At 44.2% G+C, this 13,280-nt stretch overlaps 1 protein-coding gene and 1 pseudogene across 1 annotated transcript; one reads left to right on the top strand and one right to left on the bottom strand.

Annotated features, from left to right (window-relative positions):
* Window positions 1–1,415: 1,415 nt before the first annotated feature.
* Window positions 1,416–3,911, bottom strand: LOC136510458 (uncharacterized). Its single transcript, XM_066504893.1, has 5 exons — window positions 3,594–3,911; window positions 3,359–3,497; window positions 3,080–3,217; window positions 2,108–2,983; window positions 1,416–1,837 (listed from the first exon to the last, which is right to left on the bottom strand). Exons 1-5 carry the CDS (start codon window positions 3,909–3,911, stop codon window positions 1,416–1,418), a joined length of 1,893 nt encoding a protein of 630 aa, XP_066360990.1.
* A 7,950-nt stretch (window positions 3,912–11,861) lies between these two features.
* LOC136509889 (uncharacterized) lies at window positions 11,862–13,074 on the top strand (annotated as a pseudogene).
* Window positions 13,075–13,280: the final 206 nt, after the last annotated feature.

The raw sequence follows: 13,280 nt of genomic DNA, 5'->3' as shown, positions 1-13,280 counted from the left end.
GGGTCATTGATGACATGTAGCCATGAAGGCCATTTTAGGTACGAAGTAATTATAGAATGACCCTACATTTAGCAGCTAAGATAGATGGTGGAGAACTTCTTTGTATACAATGTTTCTTGTCTCATTGGAGGGATTGCCATCATCATCTTCTATGTAGATTTTGAGACCTTGTTTTGTCGTTACTCGCGAAACAGCTACATAGAGTTGACCATGTGTGAAGACTGGTTTTTGGAGGTAGATGCCAACAGTTGATAATGTTTGTCCCTGACTTTTATTGATTGTCATGGCATAGCAAACTCTTATAGGATATTGGCGTCGTTGTAGAACAAATGGCCACTTGTTACTTTTGAGAGACAGAGTTATGCGTGGAATTGCAAATGTTTGATTTGCATGGTGCCCATTCATAATTTTTGCCTCAATTGTCCATTCTCCTATAGAGGTTACAGTCAGCCTTGTACCATTGCAAAGGCCTGCTCTTTGATTGAGATTACGCAACAGCATTATAGGAACTCCTCGTTTGAGCACAATTTGATGCTGCGGGAAGTTATTACCACTAATTGAGTTAAGGAACTCAATAGGATATAGAAGATCATATGCCTCATGTTGAGCAGTGGCCTTAGCGATAGTATCCGAACTGAGATATTCCTTTTCTCTGCCCTGAACTAAGGGAACCATGTACTCATTTATTGTATCTGTGAGTTCATTTGTTGGAGCTAGTATGGCCCTTTGAGAAAGGTACAGAGGGTCTCTGTACCTGGTTTCAAAGTTAGGATATACCGATTGCACAATGGCTGCAAGTTTATCCTCACCAGGCACTATGAGCAATTCTTCAGGTATTGTAATCCAGCTCGTTTCATCTTCTCCATACTTTGAAAAGGAGGGTGCCTTACCTTCACCAATATCTAATATCCATCTGCTGAACACGGCGACCTCCTATTGTTGGCAAGCATCATTCGGCGAACATACTAATCGCATGTTCTGATTTAAGCTGAGCACCTCTACATGAGCCCACAAGCGTGAGGTGATTATAGCAGCACTGATGACGTCTTGTTTTGTACCTCCTTCAACCACAGGTAAGATCTGCCTGAGGTCCCCTCCCAGCACAACAACCTTACCACCAAATGGAATATCTGCAGCCTCAGGGTTTTTTACTTTTTCTATGTCACGTAATGTGCGGTCTAATGCTTCAAAACATTTTCTATTAGCCATAAGGGCTTCGTCCCAAATAATAAGGCTTGTAAGTTCAATAAGCTCTAAAAGCATGGTGCCCCTGCTAACATCACAGATCATATCATCCTCTACTTCGTAAGGTATTTTGAATCTTGAATGAGCAGTCCGTCCCCCTGGTAAGAGTAGCGCTGCTACCCCGAAAGATGCCATAGTAAGAACAATTTTGTTGTGTCCTCTGAGATAGCCTACTGTTCGATTCCATAAATATGTTTTACCAGTTCCCCCATATCCTGATACAAAAAAAAGCTAGGCTCGTTCTGTTGCACTCTGTGGACTATTTTATAGAAGGCGTTTCTTTGATCTTCATTAAGGAAAGCAGTTGGATTGTTCATGTCAATCAATGGATCAGAAGGATATGATAGCTCTTCTTCGACAAGCTGATTGTTTTGAACAGGATATTCAGCATGTGTCTTTGGAGGTAAGTTGAAATCAGCTATGTTCCTGCCACTCTGAGAAAAAAGAGTGGAAAGTTCATCCAGAAGGTAATCCCTAGCTACTGAATCAGGCAACACATAATTAGGATCACCAATCATATCTCTGTACTGGTAGATGATATCGTCGGCTAAATGGTGCCAAATTTTCTCGAAGAAAGTGTTTTCATCACCAACTTCACAGAACAGCATCATTGTTACAAATAAGCTACGAAGCTACGGTGAAGTAGCCCAAGCTGCTGCCTCATCGAAAGCGTTGTACCACTCCTGATCATCACCAAGAAGGCTACGGGACTTGCACGCCTCTTTGAATGTACGATGATATGTTCGGTTGTGGAATTTGAGATGTTCATAGCTTGTTGCACCCTTAACTATTAGCAGCAACATGCGAAGGTAGTACCGATCCCCAGCTGATGGGTGTACATAGTGAAGACGGCCTATCTTACCATGCTGCTGTTTCCGCTTTGTCCACCTTCTATCTCTTTGATCCCATATCCATTTCAAAGGAAACTCAGGATAGGTCAATGCTCTAGCTTCAGGAAAAAGCTCATTGCAGACAAACCACTGAGTTAACCTTGTTCTTTTTAAAAACTCGATAGATACTAACTTATTCATCTTTGCTCTAGCACTAAAAGTTATGAAATTCTCGTTTGGAAGATGCACAGGCATTCTTTCTACTGCTGGATAGTGTCTATGAATATCATATCCAAACATTCTCCAACATGCATCTTGCTCACAAATATATCTACAATCAAGATATTCTTTTATCTCATTTATAGTCTGTGTTTCATCATCATACGGCGCCTGCTGGCCTCTCTTGACTCTCTGTAGATAAGCCTTGCTACAATCGGCTCCTTTGGTTACATACTTGAAGAGGTACTTGATGAATGTAGTTTTATTGCACCACTCAACATTGATGTGTGCCTGATATTTTGTAAGGAGGAACATGTTATATGGAACAACCCATCTGTTATCCATTTGGAGGCCTCCTTTGCAAACAAAGAGATTGTTCTCAGGTCTCTTGTACACAGCAAAGCCAATAGAATTAACTGTAGTTGTAGGCTGGTATGGTTTGGGAAAATGCTTGGAACACTTATTGTTCTTCATGCATGGACACCTAGGATTGTTTTTACCACAGGGTCCATGTATCATGTGCTCTGCAACAAGAGCATAGCCTAGCGGATCATTTCTTGGATCAGGCAATTCTGCAGACACATATTTGCCTATCATTGTAGAAGTTGGATCAGATGTATCTCTTGAAGTCCAAAGGATTATGTGTGCATGTGGAAGTCCGCGTTTCTGGAACTCTATAGTGTGGAGCACTGCATTTTAATAGGAAATATTTAGGATCTGGAAGAGATAGTAGACAAATGGACGTAGATAGAAAGGATGGTTTTGATGTATGTAGATGAATATACCTGCGTTGCAAGGTCCAAAGGGTTTACCACATCTAATATCATGCAGAAGTTCTTCTAACTTGATGTTGAACACTCTGACAATTATATCATTCCTATCACCTGGCCTCTGTCCAGGCTCAAAGATAGCCTCAGAAATCTCTAACCATTTAGGATTACATGTAAATGTAACGAAGAAATTAGGGGGGCCGTATTCTCGGTAGATAGCTATACCATCATGATAATTTTGTATCATATAACGTCTACCGCCTATATATGATGCCGGTAACACGGTCATTTTACCAACCTCACTTCCTTCTTGGGAACCTCTACTAATAGCATCATAGATTCCTTGAATACTTTCCATCCTGATATCAGCCTGATGATCCACTATATATTTCAGTCTGTTTTCATCGACGCAGGCCCGGGCATCAACCTTGGCCTGAGTTGACAATGGCCCATAACATAAATAAGGATTGGGCTCATTTTTTCGATAGTGGAACATGTAGCAGTAGTAATCTTGCATGGTTAGCTTTACATGAGCATTCTGTGCTAACTGAGTGGCACCAGTGTATAAAATACCGGTCTGCCAACCACGTTCAACATATGGAAACAACAGAGGATACTGAAGCGCCATGAAAGCAGGATGCAAAGCAGAGATTTGATCTAGATCGCCTGTCTGTTTCTGCACAATAATGTCCCGCTCAAATTCTTCACAGCTAAAATCACCAACCACAAGCATGGCCAATTGATCTGTAGTTGGTAAACTATACTGAGGCGGATCTCCGTTTTTTGGACCAATAATGCGAATGACAAAATCTTTAGCCTCATTGTCTGCTAATCTATCCCTGGCCATTCTAAACTGCTTTGCAAACAAATTATGTTCATCCAACATATTAACCAAAGATTGTATAATAGTAGGATCTAGATCTGATGCTATTGTGTCTTCATGGTCTAATGAGGCAATTCTGTTCTCAACCTCGGCTGATGTATCATACACATATAGCTGAATAAATTTTGGAGGGCGACCATGTGGAGGTATCAAAGAGTCGATGCGGTGATGAATCTGTCCACAAATTTTAAAAACCGGAGGACCCCTGCCATCATTCATGGTTTGATCTATATTGGCTCCCATAGAGGTGAATGCAAAAAGACAATTGTAGCGTCTTATATTCTTCATAAACTTGTTAGAGACCAATCATCCATCAAATCTTGCCAAAGACGCTAAGGGTTCAGGCCTAGGAAGGAAGGGAGGAATAACAACTCTGCCTCCTTTATAGCACTTGTTGTAAATAAGTGATCCAGAAGAGGTGCATGCTTCTTTACCAACACTTTCAGCATTCCAGAAAACGACTTTGCAGTTAGAACACTGCTGTGCAGGTGGTCCATGGTATGATCTCCCAGGATAAGAAACTGGTTTATGCACATATAAGAGAGAGTTAAACATGGATGAGGTAGATACCCGTAGGTAGGCCTGGTGATGATGGAAAAGATAGATGCAGCATACAAAGGTACGGCCTTTACCTTTAAGAGCCTCTACGAAATCATCATCGAACTGAGCACACTCAAAGCTAGCACTATACACTGAGGCTGCACTTGTACACAGGGTATAGGATTGAACCATATTGTAGCCCAAAGTCATGAAAACATCATTTGTTGTAGAATCTGCTGCAGTACCTCCCCAAACAAGACGATGCTGCTTTAGGAGCTTTCTCCTCTTCTGTCTACACTGCGCTGGATCAGGACTTTGAATGGGACATGAGGAGTTATTTCCTGGTCGAAGGACAGAATAGATAAGAAGAAGATTCATACAATATTCTTGCCTCATATGGGACTATACACAGTAGGCTACATACGTGGTCTTGTATGGCGGGACCTCGCTGTGGCAGCAGCAGAGGCGCCTATATCCACCGAAGCATCTAAGGATGAAAACGGAACGGAAATATCCTGAACTGAACCACATCATTTTCTATATTTAATCCGATCGAATCCGTATTTTCTTGTCCGACTTTACCGTTTTCGCTTTCGCATTTGAGATGTTTCGTATTTCAAATGTAAAAGTAGAAAACGGTTTACATATTTTTGACCGTTTTCTACTTTTCTACTTTTAATTTGAAATATTCCGAATTCAAAATTTGGTTTAAACCGAATTTGGCCAATTGCACAGGTCATACAGCCCCATTACAGGCTGCTCACCACGCAGCTGCGTTCTTTCTACTGGTAGCTAGCTGCCCTTTCTTATAGACGGCGCCCAGCCTCATCTCTCTTATTATGTATTTGGTCGTGCACTTCTTTAATGCTATGCACTTGAACTAGATCATGCACTTGTTAGTTGTGAACTTGTTATGTATTTGGTCGTGCACTTGTTTAATGCTATACACTGTGGGTCGGTATTTCGTATTGAATTTTCGCATACCGACCGTGTTCGACATAATTCTGCTCGAATTGGTTTGTTTCCGAAATTCTAGATATTCTGTAAGTTCGTGTTCGTTTTCGTGTCCGGCTTGTCCGCTTTCGCTTTCGCTTTCGTATTTCAAATGTAAAAGTAGAAAACGGTTGAGGAGTTTTTCGACCGAGTTCGACCGTTTTCATCCTTAGAAGCATCCACTGAGTAATATAGGTAGCCACTGTTAGATAGCGTAATACAGTAAAATAGTGAGGCCACTGAATATAGCAGCGGTCACTGAAAACATAGATATGTAAGCAAAATAGAGCACAGTTTACATATGTGGTTGCTGAGCAGGCATACCAGTTTGGTATTCCATAGACGATGAAGGCTGTGCATCTTACCATGGACATAAAACAATGAAACCATTTTTTTTGGAAATTTTTTTTTGGAAAAAATAGTATGTGGTGTTTATGGACCTCTAACATACATTGGATAACCCAGAATAACAACGCACAAACAATCTGATAGTAGCAGAGAACTGCTATAACACATTCTTTGATGCACCTTTTGTTTGTGCTGTACCTGATTCTATAACAGTGTAATGTACCGAATACGATACGCATGAGTCTGTTAACATGCACTGGATAATCCAGAAAAACAGCACACAAACAAGCTGATAGTACCAGAGAGCTGGCGTAATGGATTCCTTGACGTGCATTTTGGTGCTGTTCTAGTTGGTTCTATAAGAGCGTAATGTAGCGAATATGATAGGCATGAGTAATGGAGAAGGCAAAACATTAATATATGAAATAGGCAAGTTCAGGCACAGGCACAAATCTAGATGTATAGACAGGGTGGATTCATGCAGTAAGAGTGGTAGAAGCACGATAAGAGCAAAAACGACTATATGAAGAGGAAAACTGGAAGCGGAGTGTACAGTGCAGAAGGAACCCAAAACAATTACATGAAGATGAGAAGTAAAATATGGATGTATAAACAGACCGATGCTGAATGAGGTGTAACTGAAGTCGCCTCATGTAACATTCTTATAATTAATGGTGCGATGCGTACAATGGAAGCAGGAAAAAATACATAAAGCCAGAAAAGAAATTGTAACCCTACAAACATGCTGACACTCAATCGCGCGACAGCACGATGAGTTCATCTAACACCTGCTGCGTGAACGCTGTAACAGCAAACAACGGTCTAACATCGTGGCTGGGCACTGCCACGACCAACCTAGCAAGCTGAGCTCCTCTATTTGCAATATAGAATAGATGGCGAGCTAGATCCCTATATAATTGAAGCCCATGGACACTATAATCAAGAAGAACAAATCCATATATCCCCTGTAGAACTACAAGAGCCTGCAATGCTGCTACTTCGTAGGCCATGGCAGGATCCACAGCAGGCTCAGCCCAGAAAAAGAGTGTTGTTGAGGCTCCCTGGACCATACCAGGGGTCAATTCAACCTCTATACCGTATATATCTTTCCCATCCTGTACCACCTCATGTATATAGGATACATAAGGTAGGCAGCACCGGTGAGCAACCTCTTGCAACATAGCTACGTAGGACAAATTGATAAAAAACATATCTAACACACCAAGCGAAAGTAGCAGTCCAAATCTGGGCACACTTTTTTGGTTGCCGCCTCTGTCTGCCAGGCACAAATATGTAGGGCCGTTTAAAACCAGAAGATAATTTTAAAATAAGTTTGAAGACCCTTTTTTTGGCAAATAAAAGACAACAACCGATCTTCGATCAGTTCCAACAACCGTACGCGTCCTTTGAATGATTTTGCAAACGGCAAAGAAGAGCAAAGGAATATCAGTTTCATAACATAGCACAAACAATGAGAAAACAAAGAAACATATATACTGAACAAAGCATCTAGTACCTGGAAGCGAAGATAGTCCAATAAGAGCGTATCTCAGCTAGGCAGATATCCAATTGAGCACCAGGAACAACAATCGCAGCAATGTTCGGCCAACGACACCTTTGAACAACAACGATGCGAACCTGCGTCAAAGAGTTTTGAGACCAAGCCATCAGAACCAGGCAAAGCAACAGATCTATCTATAAGCAAACATAGCAGAACAGATATACACAACCCGCATTAGGCTAGAGGGGATCGAGTGTGACAGAGGCGAGAACCTACACACGAAATTAGGCAAGGGCAACGTAGCAGGCGAGGTAGGAGCAAACAACGGCGTTGTCCCTGAGAGCGTCCACCTTTCCAACCCCTCTTCCCCCCTGCTCCCCTCTCCCCTCCTCCCCCCTGAATCCGCCACGCGTGGCGCACCCGGAGGAGGAACGCGAGCAGGAACCCCAGCGCAGACAGGAGGTGCGACGCGAAATCGTAGGAAGAACAAAGACGAAGAAGAAGACCTCCACCGGCGCAGACAGGAGGCGCGACGCAAAACCCTAGGAAGAACAAAGAGGAAGACGAAGACCTTCGATGACGACGGCGGCAACAGAGGAGCAGGCCGGCGAGGAAGAAGTAGGAGAAAAAGAGCGACAAAAGTGGTCGGGCCAACAAGGACGAGGAATGACCCTGTAGCTCGAGGACAGCAGAAAACTCAGGGGAAGAAACCCGATTGGGGAGAAACCGATGCACTTCACAATGGAGCCCGAGGACATCAGAAGGTAATGGATTCTTAGCAACCCGTGGTAAGAAGCTGGAAACGAAGAGGTAAAGTAAAAACTAGAGCTGATTAACGAAATCATGACCCTGTAGGCCACGATCGCACGGTCGAAACAATTTCACCGACGTGGATGGTGCTTCTGCCGGAGGAGCATGGCGGCCTTGTCTAGGTAAATAGGATCTGCCTCTTTCTGAGATCAGTACATAGTTTAGAGATCCATCGGATGACACTATACCTACATAATGATTAATATTAAGCATGGACCAGGTAGGCATACTTCCTACTAAGTAAACACATTAAAGGATCTAGAAAAGTTCAGCTGAAGCCAACACTGTAAAAAAAGCCCAGGCAAATAATAGGAACGGATACTATTTTCTATATCCACAACAACAACAACAACAACAACAAAGCCTTTAAGTCCCAAACAAGTTGGGGTAGGCTAGAGTTAAAACCCAGCAAAAGCAATCAAGGTTCAGGCACGTGAATAGCTGTCTTCCAAGCACTCCTATCTAAGGATAAGTCTTTGGGTATATTCCATCCTTTCAAGTCTCCTTTTATTGCCTCTACCCAAGTCAACTTCGGTCTTCCTCTGCCTCTCTTCACGTTACTATCCTGGCCTAGGATTCCACTACGCACCGGTGCCTCAGAAGGTCTCCGTTGAACATGTCCAAACCATCTCAACCGGTGTTGGACAAGCTTCTCTTCAATTGGTGCTACCCCTAATCTATCACGTATATCATCATTCCGAACTCGATCCCTTCTTGTATGACCGCAAATCCAACGCAACATACGCATTTCCACGACAATTATCTATTGAACATGTCATCTCTTCGTAGGCCAACATTCTGCACCATACAACATAGCAGGTCTAATCGTATCCTATAAAACTTGCCTTTTAGCTTCTGTGGTACCCTTTTGTCACATAGGACACCAGATGCTTGCCGCCACTTCATCCACCCTGCTTTGATTCTATGGCTAACATCTTCATCAATATCCCCGTCTCTCTGTAGCATTGATCCTAAATATCGAAAGGTATCCTTCCTAGGCACTACTTGACCTTCCAAACTAATATCTTCCTCATCCCGAGTAGTAGTGCCGAAGTCACATCTCATATACTCAGTTTTAGTTCTACTGAGTCTAAAACCTTTGGACTCCAAAGTCTCCTGCCATAACTCTAGTTTCTGATTCACTCCTGTTCGGCTTTCATCAACTAGCACTACATCGTCCGTGAAAAGCATACACCAAGGGATGTCCCCTTGTATATCCCTTGTGACCTCATCCATTACTAAGGCAAACAAATAAGGGCTCAAAGCTGATCCTTGATGTAGTCCTATCCTAATCGGGAAGTCATCCGTGTCTCCATCACTTGTTCAAACTCTAGTCACAACATTGTTGTACATGTCCTTAATGAGCCCAACGTACTTCGTTGGGACTTTATGTTTGTCCAAAGCCCACCACATAATATTCCTTGGTATTTTATCATAAGCCTTCTCTAAGTCAATAAAAACCATGTGTAGGTCCTTCTTCTTCTCCCTATACCGCTCCATAACTTGTCTTATTAAGAAAATGGCTTCCATGGTTGACCTTCCGGGCATGAAACCAAATTGGTTCATAGAGACCCGCATTATTGCTCTCAAGCGATGCTCGATAACTCTCTCCCATAGCTTCATAGTATGGCTCATCAACTTAATTCCCCGGTAATTAGTACAACTTTGAATATCCCCTTTATTCTTGTAGATCGGTACCAATATACTTCTCCTCCACTCATCATGCATCTTATTCAATCGAAAAATATGGTTGAACAGCTTGGTTAGCCATACTGTAGCTATGTCCCCGAGACATCTCCACACCTCGATTGGGATACCATCCGGTCCCATCGCCTTACCTCCTTTCATCCTTTTCAATGCCTCTCTAACCTCAGATTCTTGGATTCTCCGCACAAAGCGCCTATTGGTATCATCAAAAGAGTCATCCAACTAAAAGGTTGTGTCCGTATTCTCACCGTTGAACAATTTGTCAAAATACTCTTGCCATCGATGTCGGATCTCATCCTCCTTCACCAAGAGATGCTCCCTTTCATCCTTAATGCACTTAACTTGGTTGAAGTCTCTTGTCTTTCTCTCACGAACTCTAGCCATCCTATAAATGTCCTTCTCTCCTTCCTTCGTACTCAAACGTTGGTAAAGATCCTCGTACGCTCTACCCTTTGCCACACTTACAGCTCGCTTTGCAGTCTTCTTTGCCACCTTGTACTTCTCTATGTTGTCCACACTCATGTCATGGTACAAGCGTCTATAACACTCTTTCTTCTCCTTAATAGCCCTTTGGACTTCCTCGTTCCACCACCAAGTATCTTTAGCCTCGCCTCCACTTCCTTTGGTTACTCCACACACCTCTGAGGCCACCTTTCGAATGTTGGTTGCCATATTCTCCCACATGTTGTTTATGTCTTCTTCTTCCTTCCAAAGGACATTTTGTTGGTTAATTTTTAGGTCACTCCTAGCTGCAGAAAAAAGGGATTGTCTAAACAATGCTGCTAGCCAAAGCCTGAGGTTAGTCTCATTGCGTCATACAACTGTTGTGTGCTTGATGGTTACCTTGCACATTTTGTTTGGTACTTTAAATATACTCCCTGATTAGAAGGCCTGGAGCAGTACATGGTGCAAGCGTATGTTCTTAGCATTCTTTAGGTGGCCACCTTAATTTTGTGTGGCACCTTACAATTTGTGTAGAGTTCTGACTTGTAATCCAGTGAGCTGGATTAATATTTGTCTTATTTAATACAGTGAGGTGGATTAGATTTGTCTTACAATTGAATGTTAGGCTAATTGTATAGCTTCAGATAGTTATATGGAGCTTGTGCGCGTCTCTTAGGTATTCTGCGAATTGCATTTTATTAGTGGTGATTAGTCTTTCTTATAGTGCTACTGAGAAGACGAGGTTGTATTTTGATTGGTATTATTTTGATTCTGAAATCTAACAATGCAGACGAAACTAACAGTGCATACATCATGATTTAACGGTGCATACGACATGATTATGTAGCTGAATTTGATTCTGAAATCTTAGGAGTGCATCTGGTTCTGTATTGTGTGCTTCCATGCTGGATGTTGGTTCTAGCCTTGATGCAAGTGTTCCAGATGATTCTCCATCGATAACCAAGACACATAAAAGTGTAACAAAAAAGGTTTGCAATGCTGAAATAAATTCTATGATCATTTTGTGTGCTTGTCGCATCATATTCTTATGTGTATGTAATGTGGCAGTTTAATTCTAGGACTCATGTATTGCTTGTCAAAGGAACAACAAATAAGCTTTTCACTGATAAAGATACTGGTTTCAAATACTAACCACTTTATGCTCAAGTTTCAGATAACAGCCACTTTATGACTGAACCCTATATAAGATGTGTTGTCTATTTTAGCCCCATTGAAATTACCCCTTGTTATAATCTATAAACATCATCCTTTCTTATTTATAGTGCAATCAAAGATGCCTAATCTCCAGAAGATGAAGATCACAATGCTTTTGACGAGACCAGCTGTAGACAGCTATTTATGTGTTTTGCATAGATGTGACATGTTACGTTGTTGCCCAGCTCTGTGTTTTGAAAAAGGAAAATTGGTTCTATAGCATTGAAAGATCTCGAGAATCGAAAAATACCATCAAAAGAGTTTTGTCACGTAAAATACCATTCAAAGATGCAAACGTTAACTGAAAGTAGCATTCCATCACGTTCCGTCACATTTAGAGCTAACGGCATCCATCTCGAGCTAGGCACGCACGCTCCTTCTTCCTCCTCCATCCATCTACTACTCGCCGGCCGGAGAGGATGGTGGCAGAGGTGCCGTTGCTAGCAACGCTCACGCGGAGCTCGTGGGACTGGCCGCCCGACACCCCATGGTGTCCCTCGTCGCCGATGATGGTGTCGGCGGCACGGGCTAGCCTGAGCTGGCGGAACTCGGCGGCGAACAGCAACGTCTCCCGCACCCTGAGCATCGGGTACAGCAGGTCGTCCTGCATCGCGTACGCGGAGAAGTCGCGCTGGCGGCGGCCCTGCAGCGGCTCCCCGTTGAGTGTGACCTCGCCACCGTGGAGGCTATCACGCGCGATCCGCCCCTCCAGCGCATCCATGAGCCTCGGCAAGCAGCAGATGGATGGAGGAGGAAGAAGAAGGAGCCTCGGCGGAGCCACGAGCCACTCCTCAGTACTCACCATGAAGCCGGTGGCGCGGCGGCCGCTGCGGCTGCTGTGCGCGCTAGCGGCGGCGGCAGCTCTCTCCATCCTGCTCATCGCGCCGCCGCCGCTCGCCGCGCACCTCTCCTCTTTCTCCTCGCATTCCCGGCCTCGCCCTACGCGAGCAGCCCCAAGCTGGTGTTCCTCCTGGCCGGCCAGTCCAACATGGTCGGGCATGGCCTGGCGCTGTCCCCGCTCCCGCCTCCGTTTTGCCCGCACCCACGGGTGCTCCGCCTCGCTGCGTCCTAGCGTTGGGTCGTCGCCGCGCCGCCGCTCCACGCCGACATCGACACCCACAAGGCATGTGGCCTCGGCCCCGCCATGCCCTTCACGCACCGCCTCCTCCTCCACGCCTTCGCCGCCATCGACTCCGACTCTGACCTCGTCCTGGGCCTCGTGCCCTGCGCTGTGGGGGGCACCAGGATCTAGATGTGGGCCAAAGGGGAGCCGCTCTACGAGGCCGCCATCGCCCGGGAGCGCGCTGCCGTTACCGCCGGCGGCGGGACCCTCGGCGCTGTGCTCTGGTTCCAGGGGGAGAGCGATACCATCGAGCTCGACGACGCCACGGCCTACGGCGGCAGGATGGAGCGCCTCGTCAATGATCTCAGGGCCGATCTCTACGTCCCTGGCTCTCAGTGGATGGAGATGGATGTCGTTAGCTCCAAACGTGATGAAACATGATGGAGTGCTACTTTCGGTTAACGTTTGCATCTTTGAATGGTATTTTACGTGACATAGCTCTTTTGATGGTATTTTCCAATTCTCGTGATCTTTCAATGCCATAGAACCAATTTTCCCTTTTGAAAACTTCATGGCTGCGGTCATGAATTCTGACCATGAACTGTGATGTACGACTCGATAGAGTGGTTATGCTTGTAATGAATGGTTGTATAATGTATGGATGAATAGCGCCATGTTCGCTTGGCTTATAAGCCGTACTTTTTCAGCCAAC

Source organism: Miscanthus floridulus, chromosome 16 (assembly GCF_019320115.1).
Source record: "Miscanthus floridulus cultivar M001 chromosome 16, ASM1932011v1, whole genome shotgun sequence".
In the NCBI taxonomy this organism is placed as follows: domain Eukaryota; kingdom Viridiplantae; phylum Streptophyta; class Magnoliopsida; order Poales; family Poaceae; genus Miscanthus; species Miscanthus floridulus.
This window is presented reverse-complemented; position numbering and strand designations above follow the sequence as displayed.

Bases quoted from the DNA above. Each gene is read 5' to 3' on its own strand.
- LOC136510458 (XM_066504893.1), bottom strand. From the start codon at position 3,911: ATGGCCAGGGATAGATTAGCAGACAATGAGGCTAAAGATTTTGTCATT. The intron at 3,498-3,593 runs GTAAAGCTAACC...TTGTCAACTCAG, and splicing joins AGTTAGCACAGAATGCTCAT to GCCAAGGTTGATGCCCGGGC. The intron at 2,984-3,079 runs GTATATTCATCT...ATTAAAATGCAG, and splicing joins CTTTGGACCTTGCAACGCAG to TGCTCCACACTATAGAGTTC.